This window comes from Heptranchias perlo, unplaced genomic scaffold (genome assembly GCF_035084215.1).
Source record: "Heptranchias perlo isolate sHepPer1 unplaced genomic scaffold, sHepPer1.hap1 HAP1_SCAFFOLD_63, whole genome shotgun sequence".
NCBI lineage: Eukaryota > Metazoa > Chordata > Chondrichthyes > Hexanchiformes > Hexanchidae > Heptranchias > Heptranchias perlo.
The window spans coordinates 1,437,473-1,464,259 of record NW_027139655.1 but is presented as its reverse complement, the minus strand read 5'-3'; the positions used below and the strand labels follow the sequence as shown (position 1 = coordinate 1,464,259).

At 44.3% G+C, this 26,787-nt stretch overlaps 1 protein-coding gene across 1 annotated transcript; it reads right to left on the bottom strand.

Annotated features, from left to right (window-relative positions):
- Positions 1-1,949: 1,949 nt before the first annotated feature.
- Positions 1,950-24,258, bottom strand: LOC137317675 (NACHT, LRR and PYD domains-containing protein 3-like). The gene is made up of 14 exons (XM_067980844.1): positions 24,226-24,258; positions 21,515-21,617; positions 19,300-19,395; positions 14,092-14,258; positions 13,604-13,775; positions 13,433-13,498; positions 7,032-8,769; positions 5,401-5,487; positions 5,074-5,244; positions 4,740-4,910; positions 4,417-4,587; positions 4,094-4,264; positions 3,785-3,952; positions 1,950-3,612 (listed from the first exon to the last, which is right to left on the bottom strand). The coding sequence occupies exons 1-14, from the start codon at positions 24,256-24,258 to the stop codon at positions 3,525-3,527; spliced, it is 3,402 nt and encodes a 1,133-aa protein (XP_067836945.1). The 3' UTR covers positions 1,950-3,524.
- Positions 24,259-26,787: the final 2,529 nt, after the last annotated feature.

Sequence of the window (26,787 nt, the reverse complement as noted above, 5' to 3'; positions counted from 1 at the left end):
GAGGATGCACTCCGGGGTCAATTTGGGGTCACTGGTGCATTCGGGGTCACTGTGGGATCACTGGGGAAACTTTGCACGGTACTTGCCGGCATTTGGTCCAAGATGGCCGCCATTTTGTCCAAGATGCCGCCATGCTGGCCGTGTGTAAATATATATGGACATGGAATATATATGTATTATAAATACAAATTGTTGTTGTTGCAGTAGTAGTAGTGGTGTTGGGCTAAATATAAAGACTGCCACTCTGGGATCGCTGGGTGCATTCAGGGATCACTCTGGGGTGACTGGGTGCACTCCGAGATCACTGGATGCACTCTGGGATTAATCTTTGTTGACTTGGTGCACCCTGGTTTCACTCGTTTCACTCAGGAATCACTCTGGTCTTCCTGGGTGAACTCTGGGGTCACTGTGTGATCACTGAGCAATCTGTGCGCAGTACTTGCCTCCGTTTTGTACAAGATGGCCACCGTACTTGTCGCCATTTTGTCCAAAATGCCGACATGCTGGCCGTTTGCAAATAGACATATACAGTATATACATGTATATATATATTATAAATACGAGTTGTCGTTGTAGTAGTAGTAATTGTTGTGGTGGTGATCTAAATATAAAGATTGCCAATCTGCGATCACTCTGAGGTAACTGCGTGCAATATGGGATCCCTGCTGCACTCTGGGGTCACTGTTGTATCACTGGGGATACGCTGTGCGGTACTTTCCCGCCATTTCGTCCAAGATGGCTGCCATACTCGTGACATTTGTCCCAGATGGCCGCCGTACTTGCCACTGTTTTTATCCAATATGGCCGCCGAAATTTCCGCCATTTGTCTAAGATGTCGCCTTGCTGGCCGTCTGTAGTTGTTGTTCTGGTCGTGTTCCAAATCTAAAGGCTGCCACTCTTTGATCACACTGGGGTGCCCATTGCCTCCCTGACAGGGGAACGGCCGAGACCTCCTCCAAAGGCTGCATCCAAGTAGGGCCCAAGTGAGTTCAATCTGTTTATTGCCCTGGGGTTTAATTTCCTCTCTGAGCCCTGGTTTTGGGGCCTCGGTTTAACATGTTCCTGTTCGATTGTGACCGTTGTGAATTAATCAGGTTAAAGTAGCCCGGCCTGCAATGTTATACAAACACGTTAATCCAGTGTGAGACAAACAGGGGCCGAGAGGAGAATAACATCGGAAAATGAACTCCTGTACGGGCTTCGAGGGTTTGTTATAATTTCAAAATGATGATTGTGTTTCGGGGAGATGGGACAACTTTGAGGGGACAGAGCGGCCATTTGAGGTGTTTTGATGGAGTAAATGAGGAGAAACTGTTTCCAGTGGCAGAGGGTCGGTAACCAGAGGACACAGATTCAAAATAATTATCAGAAGAGCCAGAGGTGAGATGAGGAAGGATTATTTTTTCTGCAGCGAGTTGTAATGATCTGCAATTCACTGCCTGAAAGGGAGGTGGAAGCAGATTCAATAGTAACTTTCAAAAGGGAATTAGATAATTACTGGAAAAGGAAAAGTGTGTTGGCCACGAGGAAATATCAGGGTAATGGGACTATCTGGATGGCTTTTTAAAAGAGCCGACACCGGCACGATGGGCCGAATGGCTTCCTTTTGTGATCGATCATTCTGTGATTTTGCAGCGGGTCCACGTCGGCCATTTTGGGGCAGGTGTCTGGCGGCCATTTTGCGTTGCATGTCGGCAGGCCATTTTGTGGGGTCCCTGCTGAGTTCTTTTGCTCACAGTCCATCTCATCATTTCGTGTAAACAGCACATCCAGCCTCCCGAATAAGACTCCCCCGCCGTCCGCCCCGCTCACACACACACGTTTCACTCGACCAAACAGTCACGTCTGCGATGCCTCTTGGAGGAGGAGGGATGTAATTTCAAGGATCCCTTATTCAATATTTTAAAACACGAACACCATTAAGAAAAATAACGAGGTCAGGCCTGAGCTGAAGTAAGCGGTGGAGTTTTATTAAAACAGCACACAAACAACAACTTACATTTATATTGCACCTTTATAGTAGTAAAACGTCACAGGGCGCATCACAGGAGCGAATCCTGTGACACCGAGCCACACAAGGAGGTATTCGGACAGATGACCAAAAGCTTGGGCAAAGAGGTAGGTTTTAAGAAGGCTTTTAAAGGAGGAGAGAGAGGCGGAGAGGTTTAGGGAGGGAATTCCAGAGATTAGGGCCGAGACGGCTAAAGGTACGACCGCCAATGGTGGAGCAAAGGGAGTGTGGGATGTACAAGAGGCCAAAATTGGAGGATCACAGAGGTTATGGAGGGTTGCAGGGATACTTGTTACAGAGTCCGACTCATCACTGGGGGGGACTTACACCGTACAGAGGGACACTTGTTGCACTGGAAACTTCTCGTTTGATCATTCACCCAGTGTCCCACTGCAGCCCAGACTGAGCCCCACCCTGGGCCCTTCCTGTCTGTACATTGATCCAGTGTCCCACTGAAGCCCAGACTGAGCCCCACCCTGGGCCCTTCCTGTCTGTACATTGACCTAGTGTCTCACTGCAGTCCAGACTAAGCCCCACCCTGGTCTCTTCCTGTCTGTACCTTGACCCCGTGTCTCACTGCAGCCCAGACTGAGCCCCACCCTAGGCCCTTCCTGTCTGTATATTGACCCAGTGTCCCACTGCACCCCAGACTGAGCCCCACCCTAGGCCCTTCCTGTCTGTACATTGACCCAGTGTCTCACTGCAGCCCAGACTGAGCCCCACCCTGGGCCCTTCCTGTCTGTACATTTATCCAGTGTCCCACTACAGCCCAGACTGAGCCCCACCCTGGGCCCTTCCTGTCAGTACATTGACACAGTGCCCCACTGCAGCCCAGACTGAGCCCCACCCTGGGCCCTTCCTGTCTGTACATTGACCCAGTGTCCCACTACAGCCCAGACTGAGCCCCACCCTGGGCCCTTCCTGTCTGTACATTGACCCAGTGTCCCACTGCAGCCCAGACTGAGCTCCACTCTGGGCACTTCCTGTCTGTACATTGACCCAGTTTCCCACTGCAGCCTAGACTGAGCCCCACCCTGGGCCCTTCCTGTCTGTCCATTGACCCAGTGCCCCATTGGTGACCATCCAGCCCCGGATATCCTGCAGAATCAGCGCTGTGGGACCGGGTGACTGAGTCTCGTGACCCTGTCGCTGGGCCTCTGACGTCACAATGGGAGACGACGCTCGCTCAGCTCGAGCTGGAAATCGTTAAAGGGCAGTTAGGATTTAAACCTGGAGCGCGGCCGGTTAAAGGGGAGGGACAGAGAATCGGCCGAAATGTCCAGTTAATGAGACCAGGAATGGTTATAAATTGAAATGTTCATATAATGAGACCAGGAATGGTTATAAATTGAAATGTTCATATAATGAGACCAGGAATGGTTATAAATTGAAATGTTCATATAATGAGACCAGGAATGGTTATAAATTGACATGTTCATATAATGAGACCAGGAATGGTTATAAATTGAAATATTCATATAATGAGATCAGGAATGGTTATAAATTGAAATGTTCACACTCCCACTTTCAGTCCGGGTCTGGATTCCCGCAGTGACTTCAGCTGATTCTTTCCGTTTGAACCGAACTGATTCCCCCCCAGCCTGAAACAGATTAAAGATTAAACAGGAAATAAACAGATTGAACAACAGTGTAAATAACAGGGAGACTGGGGTTAATATTTCAATGATAATTACACACAAATATTCCCCATAAAAGGGACTGAATCCCAGTGATATTTTATTTATTGCATTAAACATTCACACAAACACTCACCAGATCCGCTCCAGACTCCTGCAGGTCAGTATAAGGGAGCGGAGAGTGGGGACAGATCGGTCTGTGAAGGAGTTTAATCCCAGGTTCAGACCCGTCAATGACCGGTTTGTACTGAGAGCGGAGACGAGATCCTCGGTACAAGAATCTGAGAGACCGACATTGTACAGACTGGGGATCAGAGAGAGAGAAATAACAGGAATCAGGGTGAATTCCCAGTATTTATTTGTATTATTATTGCTGATACTGATATTAATATACAGTGTTAGACATTCAGTTATTATAAACACAATCTCACAGTCTGATACTTACCCGAGTGTCTGTATTTTACAGTCTGGGTTCCTCAGAGCCGCAGACAGTAGTTTCACTCCTGAATCTCCCAGTTTATTATTACCCAGGTCCAGAACCATCAGTGACCGGTTTGTACTGAGAGCGGAGACGAAATCCTCGGTACAAGAATCTGTAAGATCGTTATCACATAACCTGGAGATCAGAGAGAGAGGAGAGAGGGGGAGACAGAGGAATCAGAGTAAATTCCCAGTGTTTATTGAATTATTATTACTTGCACTGACATTAATGTACAGTGTTAGACATCCAGTTATTATAAACACAATCTCACACAGTCTGATACTTACCGCAGTTCCTGTATTTTACAGTCCGGGTTCCTCAGAGCCGCAGACAATAGTTTCACTCCTGAATCTCCCAGTTTATTATCACTCAGGTCCAGACCCGTCAGTGACCGGTTTGTACTGAGAGCGGAGGAGAGAACGTCGGTACAAGAAACTGTGAGATCGTTATCACATAACCTGGTGATCACAAAGAGAGGAGAGAGAGAGAAATAGAGGAATCAGAGTCAATTCCCAGTGTTTTTTGTAGTATTATATCTTATACTGATATTAATGTACCGTGTTCGACATCCAGTTATTTTGAACACAATCTCACACAGTCTGATACTTACCCCAGTTCCTGTATTTTACAGTCCGGGTTCCTCAGAGCCGCAGACAGCAGTTTCACTCCTGAATCTCCCAGTTTATTATTACTCAGGTCCAGAACCATCAGTGACCGGTTTGTACTGAGAGCGGAGACGAGATCCTCGGTACAAGAAATTGTGAGATCGTTAGCGCGTAACCTGGAGATCAGCGAGAGAGAAAAAGAGAGAGACGAGCAGAGATAATAGAAATCAGAGTAAATCCCAAGTATTTATTTGTATTATTATTACTTATACTGACATTAATGTACAGTGTTAGACATCCAGTTATTATAAATACAATCTCACACAGTCTGATACTTACTCCAGTTCGTGTATTTTACAGTCCGGGTTCCTCAGAGCCTCAGACAGTAGTTTCACTCCTGAATCTCCCAGTTTATTATAACCCAGGTCCAGAACCGTCAGTGACCGGTTTGTACTTAGAGCGGAGGAGAGATCCTCGGTACAAGAAGCTGTGAGATCATTATCACATAACCTGGAGATCAGAGAGAGGAGAGAGACGAGCAGAGATAATAGAAATCAGAGTAAATTTCCAGTATTTATATGTATTATTATTACTTATACTGACATTAATGTACCGTGTTAGACATCCAGTTATTATAAACACAATCTCACACAGTCTGATACTTACTCCAGTTTCTGTATTTCACAGTCCGGGTTCCTCAGAGCCGCAGACAGTAGTTTCATTCCTGAATCTCCCAGTTCATTTCTCCCCAGTCTAAACACAAACAGACAGAGAGTGAGAAACAAACTGAATCCAATCCCCGATCTCACAATTTCTCTCTGATATTACAGGAAACACTGAAAAATCTTCAGGAAATTAATAACCAGATTTCCCTGTCACTGACAATGAATCTCATTCTGTCCAATGATCCATGTATTCAGCCATTGTCAGTAAATGTATTTACTAAATAAAGTGCTGACTGTGTGAAACCTTTAAATGTCCCTCAGTTCGGTCTCATTCCCTGATGATCAGAATCACCCTCCTGGAGGTCAGTGACCGGTCCCGTCATGTTTGGGGAAACTTTCTGCTGTTTCTCAAATCCGAGATTTTATGGGAATGGGGCGATTTTCACTTAATTAAATGATAAAGCGGTGATTACCTGTACTTTATGTAGTATTATATTAATCTATATAATATCTCGGGGTTAGGGATATATTGTGAAACGGCGTGAACTGCTGGTGCAAAATCCGTCCCCCAGGATTTTATGTAACAAGGAAAGTTTATTCTGTCCTGTTACAAGTTTTAAATGTCCCTGTACTCCTAGTTTATCGGGGAGGGGAGTCTCTCACTTTATTCCCATTAAACTGTCTCTACATTTATTTCAGGTGTAACGGGCCCGACAGTTTTTGGGGAATTTTCTGAAGTTCCCTCCTCGAGCGGGGCCTCACACACGTAACAGATTACGAGTAATTCCCGGGTTCACTGCTCCTGGTTAACCCAGGAGCCTCCCGCTGTGTCTGAGGCCCCACCGCTGACCGGTGTGTGTCTGTACTCATGGACTTTCAAAACCTGTTAGATTGGAAGCTTTTTACCGGCAGATTTTAGTTCCCAAATCCCACTGAAGTGTCGGCCTGGATTAATGAGCGAGGGGCCTGAATCCACGACATTCTGACTCAGAGGCACGAGTGCTGCCAGCTGGGTGAAGAGATGATGGATGTATTGGAGAGTGTGAAGGGCTGTGTCATTGATGAGTTAAGATAACGGACCGACGTCCTGCGGGGATAGCTCAGCCCACCCACTGGCGGTTGACTGCCCGAAAGCTGTGTTTTGCTCTTTGTTACTAAATGTTTGGTGTTTCTGCTTCCCTCTCCCACACACGATCACAGTCCGGTGACTGTTACTTGTCCACACACCTCGGTAAGAGGGTGGGATGCCCAGACACACAGACTGCTGCAGTTTGTGTCGGTCTACGTGTAAGTAACAGTGAGAAGGAGCCTCTTCAATGGACGTATCTCAGGCAGTGAGAAAAACAGCAATAAATATCATTTATTACAATTAAATTATCAGACTCTTTCAGTGACCTGTATTTACTGATCCGATAAAGACTGTAAAATCCCGACTTGATCACAAGGATCCATTTTAGATTCTCCAGTCCTCAGGGAATCACTAACCGATCCTCTTATCATTTGTCATATTTGTGTTGAATCTTCTTCTCTCTGGTTTAACTGAACTGTTTGTTTCCCTTCATTACGGAGCAACAATACAATCCGTGACTGTTTTACAATTGGCCGAACAGTAAGAGACAAATAAACAGTTACCTCAACACCTGACATTTGTGCAGTGCGGGTCCCAGCCGCTGGAGTCCTTCACACAGAATGAAGCAGTTCTCCAGATCGAGGACTTTTATTGTGTCACAGAGTCCAATGACATGAGACAGCACCGCACAGTCAATCGGAGTCAGTCCCAATTCCATAAATGTAAGTGTTTCCACAGATCCCACTGTTACCCGAGCCAGTGTTTGATTCTGAGACTCAAACAGGTAGTGGAATGTGTTCAGGAGGTCCCTTTTACCAGTTTCACTCGCTATGTTTCCAATCTGGACTTCAACCTTCTCCTTCACCCAGTCAATCACTCCGCAGATTGTTTGATGAAGAAATGGACCGAGAAACTCCTCCAGGGGCCGAGCTGACTGTGAGGAGGAGAGACCAACAACAAAACGGAGAAATATCTCAAATCGCCCATCTTCCTTGCTGTGGGCTTCAGTGAGGAGTTTCCGGATGTCCCCTGGATCTGGAGTCAGGAATTGTGCGAGTGCGGCTACAAACTCTTGGATTGTGAGGTGCGGGAATGTGTAAACCACACTCTGGGCAGAATCATCTCTCTCCAAAAGTTCCATCATGAACCCAGACAGGAACTGGGAAGGTTGCAGATTGTACTTGATCAAATCTCCATTTCTAAACACAATCTTCTTCTCGGAGACTCCTGTGAAGGCCATTTCACCGATCTTCAGTAACACATCACGGGGGGATTCAATCTCTCGGCCATGGTTTTTCAGAATGTTGTAAATATAGTAGGAATATAGTTGGGTGATGGTCTTGGGAACTCGCTGCTGTTTCCTGTCTCTTTGTGTGAAGAAGGGACCCAGTGACAGACCGAGGATCCAGCAGTAGGAAGGGTTGTAACACATGGTGTACAGGATCTCGTTCTCCTCCACATGTTTGAAAACAGCTGCTGCCACCGTCTGATCTTCAAAAAACTTGTTGAAATATTCCTTCCGTTCTTCACCAACAAATCCCAGGATTTCAGCCCAGACACTGATCTCAGCCTTTTCCAATAAATGTAATGCAGTGGGGCGGCTGGTCACGAGCACTGAACATCCTGGGAGCAGCCTGTGCTGTATTAAACTGTACACAATGTCAGACACTTCACACTGGTCTTCAGGATCTGTGCACATGTACTGACTTTCTGTATTTCTCCGTTTGTCAGCAAAATCGATGCTGTCATTGAATTCATCTAAACCATCGAATATAAACAGTAATCTCTCTGGGTTCTTCCAGAGCTCTCCCAGAATATTCACAAAGTAAGGATGCAGATCCAGGATCAGATTTCTCAGGTTTATTCTACAGTTAATAGCGTTCAAATCCCGGAATTTAAAACTGAACAGAAATTGAAAGTGTGGGTATATTTTCCCAGTGGCCCAGTCATAAACAATCTTTTGTACCATTGTTGTTTTTCCAATCCCCGCGACTCCGCTCACTGCTGCTGAACTCCCTGATTTGGATTTTCTCCTGGAAAAACTGCTCTGGAACAATTGATCAGTTCGGATTTTTTCCAGTTCTCTCCGGAGATGTTTCTCTCTCCACTCTTCGTGGTCTCGGCCTCTTGCCAGCAGTTCATGTTCTACAAGTGTCCGATCTCGAACAGTAGAAATGACCGTTAGCTCAGTGTATAGAGTGACCAGCTGGAAAATCTTAACCTTCTCCTTTATTAGGATCGTGTTCACTCTCAGTGTTTCAGTTTGGACCCGGAGTGTTTCCTTGTGTTTCTGTTGAACATCTTCAATTAGAACAGACAGAAAGTGGTTCTTAATGTTAGTTGTATTGACATAAAAAAAACGTTCTCAATATCACTTTACTATTCAGTAAAATGTTCCGAGAGTTAATTCACAGCTTCAATAGAGGTGCGAGCAGGAAATTAATCTCAGTTACTGAAAATCTCGCTTGAAATTGAACAACGGCAGAGACAAGTTTCAAATCCTCACTTGATTGTAATATTTATTGAACATGGAGATTTCTATGAAGGTGATATTTTCCGTCCAATGGTTAATACTGTCAGCCCTGCCCTGTACTACAGAAATCTCATTGCAAATCATCACATCGTCCTGGTTATATGAAAATTGAGGTTCTAATTTTCATTTGGAGAGGCAGGGAATGATTAGGAACAGTCAGCATGGTTTTGTGAGAGGAAAATCATGTCTCACGAATTTGATTGAGTTTTTTGAAGGGGTAACTAAGAAGATAGATGAGGGCTGTGCAGTAGACGTGGTCTACATGGACTTCAGCAAAGCCTTTGACAAGGTACCCCATGGTAGGTTGTTACATAAGTTTAAATCTCACGGGATCCAAGGTGAGGTAGCCAATTGGATACAAGATTGGCTTGAAGACAGAAGACAGAGGGTGGGTGTAGAGGGTTGTTATCAAACTGGAGGCCTGTGACCAGCGGTGTGCCTCTGGGATCGGTGCTGGGTCCGCTTATATTTGTTATTTATATTAATGATTTGGATGAGAATTTAGGAGGCATGGTTAGTAAGTTTGCAGATGACACCAAGATTGGTGGCATTGTGGACAGTGAAGAAGGTTATCTAGGATTGCAACGGGATCTTGATAAATTGGGCCAGTGGATCGATGATTGGCAGATGGAGTTTAATTTAGATAAATGTGAGGTGATGCATTTTGGTAGATCGAATCGGGCCAGGACCTACTCCGTTAATGGTAGAGCGTTGGGGAGAGTTATAGAACAAAGAGATCTAGGAGTACAGGTTCATAGCTCCTTGAAAGTGGAGTCACAGGTGTATAGGATGGTGAAGAAGGCATTCGGCATGCTTGGTTTCATTGGTCAGAACATTGAATACAGGAGTTGGGATGTCTTGTTGAAGTTGTACAAGACATTAGTAAGGCCACACTTGGAAAGCTGTGTACAGTTCTGGTCACCCTATTATAGAAAGGATATTATTAAACTAGAAAGAGTGCAGATCAGATTTACTAGGATGCTACCGGGACTTGATGGTTTGACTTATAGGGAGAGATTAGATAGACTGGGACTTTTTTCCCTGGAGATAAGGAGGTTAAGGGGTGATCTTATTGAAGTCTATAAAATAATGAGGGGCATCGATAAGGTCGATAGTCAAAATCTTTTCCCAAAGGTAGGGGAGTCTATAACGAGGGGGCATAGATTTAAGGTGAGAGGGCAGAGATACAAAAGGGTCCAGAGGGGCAATTTTTTCACTCAAAGGGTGGTGAGTGTCTGGAACGAGCTGCCAGAGGCAGTAGTAGAGGCGGGTACAATTTTGTCTTTTAAAAAGCATTTGGACAGTTACATGGGGAAGATGGGTATAGAGGGATATGGGCCAAGTGCAGGCAATTGGGACTAGCTTAGTGGTATAAACTGGGCGACATGGACATGTTGGGCCGAAGGGCCTGTTTCCATGTTGTAACTTCTGTGATTCTATGATTCTGTAATGTATCAATCTATGAAACTCTCAGTGTTGCTCACCTTTTGTGGAAGTGGGAAATACGGTTTTGGGATAGGGACAGAATGTGAATGGACAGAAGTCCCAATATTATTGTATCAGACCTCGGGAAGGTTATCTGGGATATTGTGGGCACTGTGAGAGGGACAGACTGTGAATGGACCGAAGTTCCACTGTTATTGTATCAGACCTGGGGCAGGTTATCTGGGATATTGTGGGCATTGGGAGAGGGACAGATTCTGAATGGACAGGAGTTCCACTGTAATTGTATCAGACCTCGGGCAGTTTATCTGGGGTGTTGTTTGCACTGGGAGAGGTACAGACTGAGTAGTTAAATTCTTATTGTTTCAGGACTCGGGTATGTTATCTGAAGTATTACCTGCACTTCTATAGTCACCTGTTGACAGATAAAGGTCACTGCCATTCTGAAGGTACAGAGGGGAATGAGAAAGATGATGTAAGGTATTAGGAATTTAGATCTAGAAAATGGTGAGAGGGTATCATGTGTTTTGTTTGTGCAAGAGACTTCGGTATTGAAATGTTTCAATGTTGCAATATTAGTAAGGATACAAGAACATAAGAAACAGGAGCAGGAGTGGAACATACGGACCCTCGAGCCTGCTGCGCCATTCATTTAGATCATGGCTGATCTACATCAAATCCACTTTCCCGCCGTATCACATATCCATTGATTCCCTTGGTGTCCAAAAAATATGTCGATCTGATTCTTGAATATACACATCGGAAACAGGAAACAGGCTCAATCAACAAAATAATTAATATCGGAGAAGGGAAGTCAGGGTAATTTTCTCACCCAAAGGGTAAGAGGGTAGTGACCTATTACCAACGAAGGACACTAAAGGGTCAGTGTAAGTGGGGTGACGAGATAATTGAACGTGTTTCTGTGAATACACTGAGAGGAGCGGTAGTTTGAGTCATCTCTCTAACAGGGACAGTCTTATTTGCGCCAAATGACCTTTTCCTGTCCCTCATCATTCTCCTGTTTTATTTTGTCTCGGAAATTGCGAATAATTTTGCAGCAGTTTTGCACCTACATTGAATGTGTTTTTCGAATAGTCCTGTCATATCACCGATTAGAATTAGAATTAGGACTACTGCCCACATCACTCCGTGTAATGTTAGAGTAGTGATCATTCACAGTTCATTTCAACTGTTCTCACAATAATTAAACTCCGTTGTTTCATTTTGGTCTGAATTTCCAACAATGCAGGTTTGGGAAATTACAAATCTGTTTCCATTAGTCATTCCATTGGGTCTAAAAAGACCCTGAGATAAAGGACCATTCTGTGAGTAGAATAAGTTCTATCTTGCACTGCCATTAGTCATTCCATTGGGTCGAAAAAGACCCGAAGTTAAAGGACTATTCTTTGAGTAGAATAAGTTCTCTCTTTCACTGCAAAGAATAGTCTTTTAACTCAAGATCTTTTTAGACCCAATGGAATGACTGATGGCAGTGAAATAGAGAACTTATTCTGCTCAAAGAATAGTCCTTTAACTCAGGGTCTTTTTGGACTCAATGGAATGAATGATTGAATAGAATAAGTTCTCTCTTTCACTGCCATCAGTCATTATATTGGGTATAAAAAGACCGGTGAGTTAAAGGACTATTCTTTGAGTAGAATAAGTTCTCTCTTTCACTGCCATCAGTCATTCCATTGGGTCTAAAAAGACCCCTGAGTTAAAGGACTATTCTTTGAGTAGAATAAGTTCTCTCTTTCACTGCCATCAGTCATTCCATTGGGTATAAAAAGACCCCTGAGTTAAAGGACTATTCTTTGAGTAGAATAAGTTCTCTCTTTCACTGTAATCAGTCATTCCATTGGGTTCAAAAAAGACCCTGAGTCAAAGGACTATTCCTTGAGTAGAATATGTTCTCTCTTTCACTGCCATTAGGAAGCCAGCTCAAAACTTCCTAATTACCCTGAACATTGTCTTTCCCTCACATTTCTCCACGGATTAATGATCTATTGTGTGAACATCTGCGCATCTTCTCAGATCAGACCGAACACTTTGATGTCTCATTCTGTGCTGTGAAATGAAATCATTTTTAATGTTTTGCATTTCTCCACCAATTTCCCGACAGTTGATGGTGGTTCAGATATCTCGGGGAGCAGGTGACCCACAGCATCCGTCTCAAGGCACTGCTCTTTACTTGTGAGTCCAGAATGTCATGGCGGCATTTAGGTATCCTGCCAGGTGTGTATGCGGATTTCACAGTGTATCAGGAACTGCCAGGTGTGTATGGAGATTCATAGTGTCTCAGGATCCTGCCAGGTGTGTATGGGGATTCACAGTGTCTCAGGATCCTGCCAGATGTGTATGGGGATTCACAGTGTATCAGTATCCTGCCAGGTGTGTATGGGGATTCACAGTGTATCAGGATCCTGCCAGGTGTGCATGGGGATTCACTGTGTCTCAGGATCCTGCCAGATGTGTATGGGGATTCACAGTGTATCAGTATCCTGCCAGGTGTGTATGGGGATTCACAATGTATCAGGATCCTGCCAGGTGTGTATGGGGATTCACAGTGTATCAGTATCCTGCCAGGTGTGTATGGGGATTCACAGTGTATCAGGATCCTGCCAGGTGTGTATGGGGATTCACAGTGTATCAGGATCCTGCCAGGTGTGCATGGGGATTCACAGTGTATCAGGATCCTGCCAGGTGTGCATGGGGATTTCAAAAGTGACAACGATCAGCAGCTGGATAAAGTGAAATAATGCAACCTCCACATATTTATGGATAATTCAGAAATCTTATGATCTGTAATTTGAATCTATTCAGAATAGTTGAGTATTAATCACAAATCTGAACGAGCTTAATTTCTGTTTCCCAGCCCTTGAATTTCTGATTCCCAGATTGTGACAATCTCTAATAAATGACAACAGTCAAACATTCTTATTCTCAGAAGTGAAATAAACAGTTTGAAATCCCTATTTCACCACTTACCTTTCAGGTGATTGGGTATTTCATATAAACCTCGTCCGATGTTCATATAATCAAATGGATCAGGACCTGTTTAAATCAATGAGCTTTCATGAAATCTGATCTGTGTAATATTATAGTAAATTCTGTAGTGTTTCAATCTGAAATTGAATTCAGTGTATGATTTTACCGTACCAATTTCCTGCATCTCTTTAAGTATTTTGTCCAACTTTGGTACCGCATGGTGCATTTTCACAAAGGATTCCCACATCACCCTTCGGGCCCGAGAGCCTTTCTCCATCACCAGATTTAGGAGAAGTTTGGAACTGTCCGCCCTGTTTCCCTTCTCCACAAGATCAACGACTTTCTGTAAAGAATAATAATTAATATATTGGTCCCTCCTTTTCCCAGTCCCACAAAAACTGTTTCCATTTTGTTTTCAGACAACAGAAGAGTTATTCCCGAACCGTTCCCCTGCCCTTTATACAGATACTGATCGATCCGCTGGGGATTTTCACCTTTTCCTATCATTGTTTCAGATTCACTGTATTTTCAGTTTGATCCATTTCTTTCCTATTTGCCCTGTTTCTGTTCACTCACATTCTATAATTCAAAGATCTGATATCATTTTAGTTCTGTGATATTTAAATAATCCAAACTTATTCTGTGTCCCTCCCACTTACCCGATGTTCCTGTCCACTGAAATGCCTCTCGTACGTTAACAACGAGCTGACTCCGTCCACCCCTTCTTCAATCGCCTGTTCTAGTCTGTCCCGGTAGAATTTCGTCAACTGGAACAGTTGGTAATGGTCGCACTTTGTCAGGAACTCAGTGATTGCAGTGTTCGGATCTGTGAACAAAAATGGAGAAAACTAAACACATTATCGACTTTCTATCCGGGCGGCTACATTTCCTCTTACACCAAACGGATGAAGCCTCCTGTGAGTCACATTATGGAATACCTTCTGAAAACCCATATACACCAACTGTGCTACATCCCATCGACCTGTATGGTCACCTCTCAACAAAGCTGTATTAAATTTGTCAAATACGGCTTGTCTGCAGCGAATAAGTTCCATCCTCCCCTCATCATCCCCTGTATCTCTAAATATTCACTAATTCGACCTAGAATTACAGATTCGAGGAGTTTGCCCACTACTGACGGAGACTAATTGGTCTCCACTTACCCGTTGACCCTCTCTCCCTATTTTAACAGAGACATTACTTGGGCTCCTTCAGTCCACTTGGATATTTTTAATAACAAACGAGGATTGAGAAATTATGGTCAGAGTCCCTCCTCTCTCCTCTCTAACTTCCTTTAACAGCCTCGGGTGTGTTATCTCTGGGCCCAGTGATTTATCCACCTCGGCGATGTTTCTCATATCCAAATCCTTCTCTAACTATGGTCCCACATCCTCCTCCAGTGCACCAACATTTTCACTGCCTCCATCATTTTTAGAAATTGAAGGAAATAATTTTTATCTCCCCAAACCTTCATCCTCAACTAGTTTCCCCCACTTCCCCCTCTATCTCACCTCCACTGATTGCTGGCCTGCAAAACCCACCGAGAATTGTGCTATTTCCCTTCCTATTACTTAACTGTGTACATATGGATTCTATCTTATCACAGCTCCCTGGAACAGCCTTATTTTCTACACCTCTCCTCCTCTCCATCCCTCTGTTCTCCTTTTAGACTCTCCTTAAAACCTACCTCTTTGACCAAGCTTTTGGTCTCCCGTCCTCATATCTCCTTATTTGACTCAGTGACAAATTTTGTTTGATAATCGCTCCTGTTACACACACTGCGTCGTTTTACCACATTGAATTTGCGACATAAATGCAATTTGTTATTGTTCCAGCTCTGTCATTGAACCTTTATTAATACTGGCGACCAGAGGTATTTTTCTCTCCCGACAAAATGTTATAACCAGGAGCATTTCGCTCTGAGCCCTGTGTAAACTTAGGCCCTGTCTTACAGATACCAGATCACATCTGTCATGTTTCTGATTTTCCGAATGTGTTTGGAATGATTTTTCGATTCACAGGCATAATAAACAATCCAAACTCCGAATTTTGAAATATTGACCCATTCTCGTTTCTTGTTTTTTTAAATACCAAGTGACTTTCTCTCTCAATATTTCAAAATCTCCTTCCTTTTTAACTACTAATAACTTTTCACTATTTCATAAATCTTCTGTTCTGTTACAACAGTTCTATTAATTCCACTCTCTTGTCTCAGATCCGGATATTTCCCACCCTCCAGTCATATCAGCTGAAACCCTCCCAATGCACCATTCACCCAGTCTGTAAAACCATTGTTCCTCGGTTCAGACCGTGACGGTCACTTCCCTTCTCCCTGAACTCACTCTAGTCCCCAAGACCGTGAACCCTTCCCTCCTGCTCCATTCACCCAGTCTGTAAAACCATTGTTGGTCGGTTCAGACCGTCACCGTTCCTTCCCTTCTCCCTGAACTCACTCTACTCCCCGAGACCATGAACCCTTCCTTCCTGCTCCAGCCCTGCAGTCACAAATTGACCTGCCTCATATTTCACTCAATCAGCGGCCCAGTGCAAAACTATCCGGAGATCACCACCTGGAGGCGTTGTTTTTTTAATCTACTGCCTTAATATTCCCTCTATAAATGTGTATCTATCAGTTTTATTGGTCCCGACCACGACTACTCACTGCTCTCCTTTCGTTCCCAGAGATGGCCCCATACGTTCGAGGTTGTTCTTCACTTTGACACCAGGAAGGTAACTTACCATTCGGGACCTGCTCAGGACTGCAGAAGAGTCTCTCCATTCCCCTGACTATAGAGTCTCCCACCACTATCGCTCTCCTATTCCTGTGTCCCACCTGCCTCTCACCGCCGCCCCTCTCCGGGTGTCCCCCTGCTCCCTAGTCTCACATTGTTACTCATGAAGACCATCCTCTGAGTCACTGTCTCTATCCACCTTATAGTCGCTAACCCCTATTATTAAGGAGGTTCAAGCAGGGCACGTAGAAAATTTCAATGCAATCAGGCAACGTTAACACGGTTTTGTGAAAGGGAAATCGAGTTTGACGAATTTATTAGAGTTCTTTGAGGAAGTAACAAGCAACATAGATGACGGGGATCCTGTGGACGTGGTGTACTTGGATTTCCAGATGGCTTTTGACAAGGTGCCACATTAAATGCTACAACACAAAATAAGAGCTCATGGTGTGGGGGGTAACATATTAGCATGGATAAAGCATTGGTCAGCTAAAAGGAAACAGAGAGGAGGCATAAATGGGTCATTTTCAGGTTGGCGAGATGCAACGAGTGGAGTGCCACAGGGATCAGTGCATGGGCCTTAACTATTTAAAATCTATATCAATGACTTGGATGAAGCGACCGAATGTATGGTTGCTAAATTTGTTGATGTCACAAACAATAGGTAGGAAAGTAAGTTGTGAAGAGGACATAAGGAGTCTGCAAAGGGATACAGATAGGTTAAGTGAGTGGGCAAAAATTTGGCAGATGGAGTATAATGTGGGAAAATGTGAACTTGTCCACTTTGGCAAGAGGAATAGAAAAGCAGTATGTTATGTACATGGAGAGAGATTGCAGAAGTCTGAGGTACAGAGGGATCTGGATGTTCCAGTACATGAATCACAAAAAGTTAGTAGGCAGGTACAGCAATTGGTTCGGAAGGCAAATGGAATATCGTCATTTATTGCAAGGGGAATGGGATATAAAAGTAGAGATGTTTTGCTCCAGTTGTACAGGGCATTGGTGAGACCACAACTGGAGTACTGTGTGCAGTTTTGGTCGCCTTATTGAAGAAAGGACATAATTGCTTTGGAGGCGGTTCAGAGAAGGTTCACTCAACTGATTCCTGGGATGAGGGTATTATGTTGTGAGTAAAAGTTGGACAAGTTGGGCCTGTATACAGTGGAGTTTAGAAGAATGAGAGGTGATCTTTTTGAAACATAGCGGATCCTGAGGGGACCAGAAGGGGGAGAAGTTGAGGGGATGTTTGACCTTGTGGGAGAGACGAGAACTAGGGACCACAGTTTAAAATAAGGAATCGCCCATTTAAGACGGAGATGATGACAATTTTTTTCTCTCAGAGGGTCGTGAGTCCGTGGAACTCGCTTCATAAGAACATAAGAACATAAGAAATAGGAGCAGGAGTAGGCCAATCGGCCCCTCGAGCCTCCTCCGCCATTCAATAAGATCATGGCTGATCTGATCCTAATCTCAAATTTAAATTCATGTCCAATTTCCTGCCCGATCCCTGTAACCCCAAATTCCCTTTACTTCTAGGAAACTGTCTATTTCTGTTTTAAATTTATTTAATGATGTAGCTTCCACAGCTTCCTTGGGCAGCAAATTCCACAGACCTACCACCCTCTGAGTGAAGAAGTTTCCCCTCATCTCAATTTTGAAAGAGCAGCCCCTTATTCTAAGGTTATGCCCCCTAGTTCTAGTTTTACCCATCCTTGGGAACATCATAACCGCATCCACTCGATCAAGCCCCTTCACAATCTTATATGTTTCAATAAGATCGCCTCTCATTCTTCTGAACTCCAATGAGCAGAGGCCCAATCTACTCAACCTCTCCTCATATGTCCACCTACTCATCCCCGGGATTAACCTAGTGAACCTTCTATGTACTGCCTCGAGAGCAACTATGTCTTTCCTTAAGTATGGACAGTAAAACTATATGCAGTATTCCAGGTGCAGTCTCACCAATACCTTATTTCACTGCAGCAATACCTCCCTGTTTTTATATTCTATCCCCCTTGCAATAAAAGTCAACATTCCGTTGGCCTTCTTGATCACCTGCTGCACCTGCATACTAACTTTTTGATTTTCTTGCACTAGGACCCCCAGATCCCTTTGTACTGCAGTACTTTCCAGTTTCTCGCCATTAAGATAATAACTTGCTCTCTGATTTTTACTGCCAAAGTGCATAATCTCACATTTTCCAATATTGTATTGCATCTGCCAAATCTCCGCCCACTCACCCAGCCTGTCTATATCCCCTTGTAGGTTTTTATGTCCTCCTCACTCTCTACTTTCCCTCCCATCTTTGTATCATCTGCAAACTTTGATATGTTACACTCGGTCCCCTCCGCCAAATCATTAATATAGATTGTAAAGAGTTGGGGACCCAGCACCAACCCCTGTGGAACACTACTGGCTACTGGTTGCCAGTCCGAGAATGAACCATTTATCCCAACTCTCTGCTTCCTGTTAGATAACCAATCCTCTACCCATGCCAGAATATTACCCCCAATCCAGTGATTCTTTATCTTGAGCAATAATCTTTTATGTGGCATCTTGTCGAATGCCTTCTGGAAGTCTAAATACACTACGTCCACTGGTTGCCCTTTATCCACCCTGTACGTTATGTCCTCAAAGAACTCAAGCAAATTTGTCAGACATGACTTCCCCTTCATAAAGCCATGCTGACTTTGTACTATTAAATTATTTTTATCCAGAGAGCGGTGGAGGCAGGGTTGGCGAATATTTTTAAGGCTGAGTTCGACAGTTTTCTGATTAACAAGCGAGTCAAAGTTTAGAGCAGGTAGACGGGAAAGTCGGTTTGAGGTCACAATCAGATCAGCAATGATCTTATCAAATGGCAGAGCAGTGTCGATGGGCCGAATGGCCTTCTCCTGCTCTTAATTCATATGTTCGCATGTTCGTATGTAACACCAGGTATCTATTGGACAGTTCCAGTACTCAGGAGATCCGTCCAGCTGTTCCTGCAACGTCCTTCTAGATGGTCACTCACTTCCCTCTAGCTACTCCGTGTCTGTGCTGTTACCTCTTCCTGTGTGAGCTGCAGATTCCTGCTCGTAATCTGAACCCTTTGTCAGGACAGAAATAATATTTCAAAGAATTTTCTGAACCTACCTGTTTCCATTCTCATTCTTGTTGAAGATGTTGGATCTTCTCCCCTGTTTGAACCATCAGCAATTGTGGTGACAGACGTTCCCAGATTCTGTTGCTCTGTAATAAATATAATATTAATAGGAGGGTTAGACAGAAATATTAAAATGTGCAGGAGAACGTTGCCTTGTTAAACATGATATCAAGTCCTTCCTCCCCCATCAGTACAACAGCTGTTAGCTCTGGGCTCGAGCATTTGCCAAGTGTTATGATCAACACTCCACATCAGAAGTGACACAGACAGCTGCCCAGTGAAATCCAGTGAGTCCCACTAATCTCCACAACCCAGTTCCAGACGGGCTCCTGTCGGCAGAGATTCTGCAATGGGAGGGCCGATTGGTAAGATTAACTCACAGTACATGCCAGCAATAACTTTATTCCTGAGGTAGTGAATATTCTGGAAGGAAATCTGGATGAATTGATGAATTCAATGACCCTTCACTCGGTTTTAGACAGTCTGGGGCAATTGGATTATTTTTACTCACAGATTTACATGAAATATTTTGGATTTGTTGAATTTTGATTTTAATTTCAGGTATCTTTATGATACCAAGCACATATACAATATATAGCTGGGTGTGATTCGTCTGGTCTCTATCGGCAGTGACAGTGTCCGTGTGTTCATGGAGAAGTGTCCTGGTTGATGCCTCTATTAGAATGTAATTACCACATTCCTCACGGTGTCAGCAAAATTATTACTGAGCACTGAAGGAGGTGAGGAGATTTACCACTGTTCTACTATTAACACTAATGAGAACTGTAGGAGGTGAGGAGAATTTCCCACTGTTCTAATATTAACATGAATCGGCACTGTAGGAGGTGAGGAGATTTACCACTGTTCTAATATTAACACTAATGAGCACTGTAGGAGGTGAGGAGATTTACCACTGTTCTAATATTAACACTAATGAGCACTGCAGGAGGTGAGGAGATTTACCACTGTTCTAATATTAACAGTAATGAGCACTGTAGGAGGTGAGGAGATTTACTACTTTTCTATTATTAACAGTAATGAGCACTGTAGGAGGTGAGGAGATTTACTACTGTTCTAATATTAACACTAATGAGAACTGTAGGAGGTGAGGAGATTTACCACTGTTCTAATATTAACACTGATGAACACTCTTGGATGTGAGGAGATTTACCACTGTTGCAATATTAACGCTAATGAGCACAGTAGGAGGAGAGGAGATTTCCCACTGTCACAAAATTAAAACTAATGAGCAGTGTTGGTGGTGAGCAGATTTACCACTGTTCGAATATTAACACTAATGAGCACTGTAGGAGGTGAGGAGATTTACCACTGTTCTAATATTAACACTAATGAGCCCTGTATGAGGTGAGGAGATTTACCACTGTTCTAATATTAACAGTAATGAACACTGTAGGAGGTGAGGAGATTTACCACTGTTCTAATATTAAAACTAATGAGCCCTGTAGATGGTGAGGAGATTTACCACTATCCTAATATTAACACTAATGAGCACTGTCGGAGGTGAGGTGATTTCCCACTATTCTAATATTAACACTAATGTATAACTTGTGAATGTCTAACTTTAAACATTCAGGTTTTGCACAGTATTTATTTACAGAATGTCGTCAGGGAATTTACAATCTCAATAAACACCATAAATATTCAAGTGGTAGATTTGACTGCTGTTATCCAATCACGTGTGTGTCTCGCTGTGGTGCGTGTGTCTCACGAACGTGCGTCCAATCGAACTATCAGTTAGTGTCCTTTCCTTTCCCCACTGTGGAAATGTAAAAGTGAATAAGTTACGGATCAGTAATTTCTCCAAACTGTAGTTGAAGTTATTCTCCGGCATTAATTTATAACCACGTTTGGGACTTTGTAAAATTGAGTTACCGCTGTTTCCCTCACAATGACACTCATATAATAAACACACAACAGCAACAACTTGCATTGCCACAGAGCCTTTAACATTGAAAAAAAGATCCCAAGGCGTTTCACAGAAGCCGAATCAGACAGAAAATGGTCAAAATTCTGGTAAAAGAAATGGGTTTTAGGATGGTCTTTATTCTGACACAACCCACAAAATAATCAAATAGAAGAAATTTTACAAATCTTTATTTTAAAAATGAGATTTAAACATCATTTTATCACCAATTCATATTTACAGGAGCAGTGTTTATCTGAGTCAATGGGACTTTCTCTTACCTTTCTCCCCAGTCGATCTATGGAAGCTCTTTGAATCGGAAGTGTTCTCTCTGGTTGCTGCTCTCACAATCCTGTGCTGATTCACCTGCTTTTGTTCCTCAGTCTACAATCCCTGTTTACTTCCAGCTGTGGACTTTTCTCAATCACTCCGTCATTCACCGGGCGATCTATTATGACAGGGCAGAAAATGAGTCCAATATTGACGATGTGAACTGGAATGTAATCTACATTTTTCCTCCAATGTTTAATTGGAACAAAAGTAATTTAAACTTAAACAATTAAAAAACTACAAATATTTGATTGAATAAACACAATGTTTGATTAACTCTGTTCTCACATTCCATGTCTCTTTACCACCCCGACCCCAATATGTGATCGTTTCATTCTCCTGCCCCAGTTAGAGACAATTCCTTCTCCACGCCCCGCCCCTGTTTTTAGAATCACGTTTGGTATTTTTGAATCAGTGACCATTCCTTTATATTTTCTGGCTGAACTCCATCCAGGGGCGAGACCCCCAGCTTCCAAGTGTATTTTAGTGGCATCATCGACAAACAGGGAGAGTTGATGGGGCAATATCCTCAGGGATATGGTTCTACCCACAGAAGGCATCTGTACTGCCACAACACCGTGACTGGGAAGTGTGACTATTGTAGTGAGTTCACTTCACTGAATATTTACAAAACACAACATAACATGGGACTGATTTATCACAAAAAGAAGAGATTTCCCTTGCTGTGAGTGTTACTGTTTCGTGTGGACACTCCGATGAGTATAAGTCCTATTAACAACTGTGGACCGGGTTTCTGACCGTCTTGAATTGACAGTTCCTGACTCAGAGGCTGGATGTGTCTCCAGTTCGCTGCAAATTCAAAAGTTCTGGCATGTGGGGATTGGAACGTTTGTAACTACAAGTGAGACATTTTAATTAGAATATTTAACCATCAAATAGATATTAACTGTAATAACAACACCTCAGTGTGGGAATGTGGTGGGAAATTTGACCATATTTAAGAGAACAAGAGAAAATAGAAGCTCTCAGCAATTAACTTGTTTCTATTTTGCTATAAATAGTCATTGATGCACACAACTGGACGATAGATTACAACTCATTCTCATGCCTGTAATAAAATATCTCTGATTAGATAAAATCAGGATCAGTAACTGAATGATTTGAAGTAGAATGTGTGAACAAATATGGCCCACTCTTGGTTTTAGGATAAATCAAATCACCATCTCCAAAAATATCAGTAGTTGATGGGGAATTGGAGTTGAAAGATTTATCGGGGCCACTGTCCAATCACAATGGATATGATCGAAGGACTCACACTTTACGTGGGGGGGGGGCACGGTGTCACCAAACGATGACATTGTACCGTGTCTGATGCAACGGGGTGGGGAGGGCACTTTGTCACCACAGGATGGCAGTGTACCGTATATGGCACAAGGGAGCTGGGAGGGCACCGTGTCACCACAGGATGGCAATTTACCGTTCCTTACACAAGGGGCTGGGCAGGCACTCGAGGCTACCGACCACAAAAGATGGCAATGTACCATATGAGATAGAGAGGAGGCGTGCGTATATCAGTCAGTGATTCTTTGTGTGTTTGACAGCGAGAGATAGGGGAAGTGAATGTGTGTCTATATCAGTGAGTGAATCTCAATGTTTGTGTGTACATGAGAGAGAGGGAGAGTGAAACAGATTTTATCAGTGGGCAACTGAGGATTGTGCGAGTATGAGAGAGAGACAATGGATGCCTCTGTCTAACTGTGAGACTCTGAATGTGTGTTTATGTGAGGGGGCCAGATACATAGTGCATCAGTGAAGAACTGAGTGGGTGTGTGTGTGTGAGAGAGAGACAGAGAGAGAAAGAGAGAGAGAGAGAGAGAGAGAGGATGTGTCTGTATATCTGAGTGACTCTGAGCAGGTGTGTGTCTACGTGACGGAGGGAGACACATTGTGTATCAGTGAGGGACTGACTGAGTGTTTGTGTATGTCAGAGGCAGAGAGAGAGAGAGAGAGAGAGAAAATAGCTCTGCATATCTGAATGACTCTGAGTGAGTGTGTGTGTGAGAGAGGGAGACAGAGGATGCCTCTGTATATAAGTGAGTGACTGACTGTGTGTATTTTCTGTTGGGGGAGAAGCGGCAGGATGATGAAATATAACCTTTAACTATCAACCACTTCTAAGATCGTACACAGACCGGTATTTAACAAGTTAAATTGCCAGAAGACACGTGTCCATATCAAACGTTCAATCAGACACAGCAAGGGCAGACGACATGCAAAGTGCAAAAACCTCTTGCTCTTATAGATTAAAAGTTGGAGGAAGTGAGTTCCCACAAACGGAAACCGTTCAGCTCTGTGTCTGCAAGTTTCAGCATTTTGCTGTTACTTTGTGTCACTCAGGGGCAGACATTTTGAGACTCACTCAGTACCCCCTTCAGTTAGATTTTTTTAGCAGAGGTTTATTCAATCCCATTAGTTCTGATTAAAGTAGCTTTGGGTTTCAATTCGACCCGAACATCCACCTGAGAATAATGGGGTCACCCGCATTTGGTGTTGATTAATTCTCTGCATTAGGTTTTATCGTTAATTCTGATCACCATCTGGTTTCCACCCAGAACCGTGTGTGTGACGAGATCTGCACTTAATGTAGAAATGTGTTTCCTTCTATATCATCCCCCACTCTCAGACATTCTCAGTCACTCACCCAATTCGTCCTTTGAAAAGACTGAAGCGACATGTGATCTGGTCCGCACGGGCCCTGTCGCCAGTCAGGACTTGATACCTAAGGATTAGGCTGATCTCCCCGCCATGTTCTCCCTGTCCCCAGTGAAGACTCTGGTACTCGTGGATTCGGTTGATCTCCCCGCCTTGCTCTTCCTGTCCCCAGTGAAGACTCTGATACTCTGGGATTCAGCTGATCTCCCCGCCTTGCTCTTCCTGTCCCCAGTCAGGACCCTGGTACTCGTGGATTCGGCTGATCTCCCCGCCTTGCTCTCCCTGTCCCCGATCAGGACTCTGCTACTCGGGAATTCGGCTGATCTCCCCGCCTTGCTCTCCCTGTCCCCGATCAGGACTCTGCTACTCGGGAATTCGGCTGATCTCCCCGCCTTGCTCTCTCTGTCCCCAGTGAAGACTTTGGTACTCGGGGATTCGCCTGATCTCCCCGCCTTGCTCTCCCTGTCCCCAGTCAGGACTCTGATACTCGGGGATTCGGCTGATCTCCCCGCCTTGCTCTCTGCTCGACACAATTTGGGTGGAGCGCTCCAGGAAGTGTCAGCGCACACCAATATCGCTGTCACCTCTTCCGCTAAATGTTACTGACATATAAAGTTCGTGTGGGGCATAACCCGAAACCTCGCGTTGCCTTTACTCTTCCTACCAGCTAATTCACGTGGGTTTGATGTGAGTTAAGTTTCGTATTAAGTGCTCAAATGATGTAAGTGCTTCGATTAAAAATCCCCCCATTGATTTGAATCAAACAAAACAGAAGGAGACCATTCGGCCCCTGGTGTCTGTGTTGGTTCTTTGAAAGAGCTATCCATTTAATCACACTCCCCTGCACTTTCCCAATGGTCCTGCAACCTTTCTCCTTTCTCCTTTACAAGTATTGATCCAATTCCTTTTTGAAAGTTCACCGTGAGCGACTGGACAGACAGACCATCAGTTATACACAGAGACATTGGGGTAGATTTTAAACACGAATCTGCTTCCACCTCCCTTTCAGGCATTGAGTTCCAGATCAGAACAATTCGCTGCGTGAAGATTATTCGACTCATCTCTCCCCTCCCCCGCTGGATTTTTCCAATTCTCATCAATCTGCGTCCTCTGGTTACCGACCCTCCTGCCAGTGGAAACGGTTTCCCCCGATCCACCCGATCAAAACTCCTCGATTAAATCTGCGACAAGTAGAGCAACCCAAGCTTTGAAGTCCCTGGGCCAGACGCAGAAAATTGCAGGATATTCGCTGGAAGTTAATTTTATTGAAGTCAATCGAAGCAGCTCAGTGATGTGAGAATTCTGAGCAGTCAGTAATTCACATTAAAACACGGAAACAAATTGTACAGATTAAAGTAAGGGGCTCTCTGTCATTCTCTCTATCCCCCCTTCCCACGCCCATCACTGATTAAAGTAAGGGCCTCCCTGTCATTCTATCCCTCCCCCCTTCCCCCGCCCATCACTGATTAAAGTAAGGGGCTCTCTGTCTTTCTCTCTCTCCCGTCTTCCCCCGCCCATCACTGATTAATATAAGGGCCTCCCTGTCATTCCATCACTCCCCCCTTCCCCCGCCCATCACTGATTAAATTAAGGGGCTCTCTGTCATTCTCCCTCTACCCACCTCCTCCCATCCATCACTGATTAAAGTAAGTGGCTCTCTGTCATTCTCCCTCTCCCCCTCCCCCCGCCCATCACTGATTAAAGTAAGAGTCTCTCTGTCATTTCACCTCTCCCGCTTCCCCGACCATCACTGATTAAAGTAAGGGGCTCTCTGTCATTCTATCTGTCTCCCCTCACCCCGCCCATCACTGATTAAATTATGGGACTATCTGTCATCGTCCCTCTCCCCCTCCCCCCGCCCATCACTGATTATATAACGGGCTCTCTGTCATTTTCCCTCTCCCCCTCCCCCCGCCCATCACTGATTAAAGTAAGGAGCTCTCTGTCATTATCTCTCTCCACCTCCCCCCGCCCATCACTGATTATAGCAAGGGGCTCTCTGTCATCCTCCATCAACCCCTCCCCCCGCCCATCACTGATTGAAGTAAGGGGCTTTATGTCATTTTCCCTCTCCCCCTCCCCCGCCCATCACTGACGAAAGTAAGGGGCTCTCTGTCATCCTCCCTCAACCCCTCCCCCCGCTCATCACCGATTAAATTAAGGGGCTCTCTGTCATTCTCCCTCTTCTCCCTTTCCCACCCATCAATGATTAAATTAAGGGGCTCTCTGTCATTCTCCCTCTCCCCCCTCACCCGTCCATCAATGAATTATATAAGTTGCTCTCTGTCATTCTCCCTCTAACCCCTCCCCGAAACATCACTGATTAAAGTAAGGTGCTTTCTGTCATTCTCCCTCTAACCCCGCCCATCACTGTTTATCGTAAGGGGCTCCCTGTCCTTCCCCCTCGCCCACCTCAACCTGCCCATCACTGAATAAAGTAACGGGCTCTCTGTCATTTCACCTCTGCCGCTCCCCCCGCCCATCACTGAATAAAGAAAGGGGCTCTTTGTATTTCGCCCTCTCCCCTCCTCCACTCATCACTGATTAAAGT

What these genes read in the sequence shown, in the direction of transcription:
- LOC137317675 (XM_067980844.1), bottom strand. Translation starts at nt 24,258, where the DNA reads ATGTCGCTTCAGTCTTTTCAAAGGACGAATTGG. An exon ending in TGTAAAATACAGGAACTGCG is followed by an intron (nt 4,265 to 4,416) that starts GTAAGTATCAGA and finishes TCTGATCTCCAG; the next exon opens with GTTATGTGATAACGATCTTA. An exon ending in AGGAGTCTGGAGCGGATCTG is followed by an intron (nt 3,613 to 3,784) that starts GTGAGTGTTTGT and finishes AATCTGTTTCAG; the next exon opens with GCTGGGGGGGAATCAGTTCG.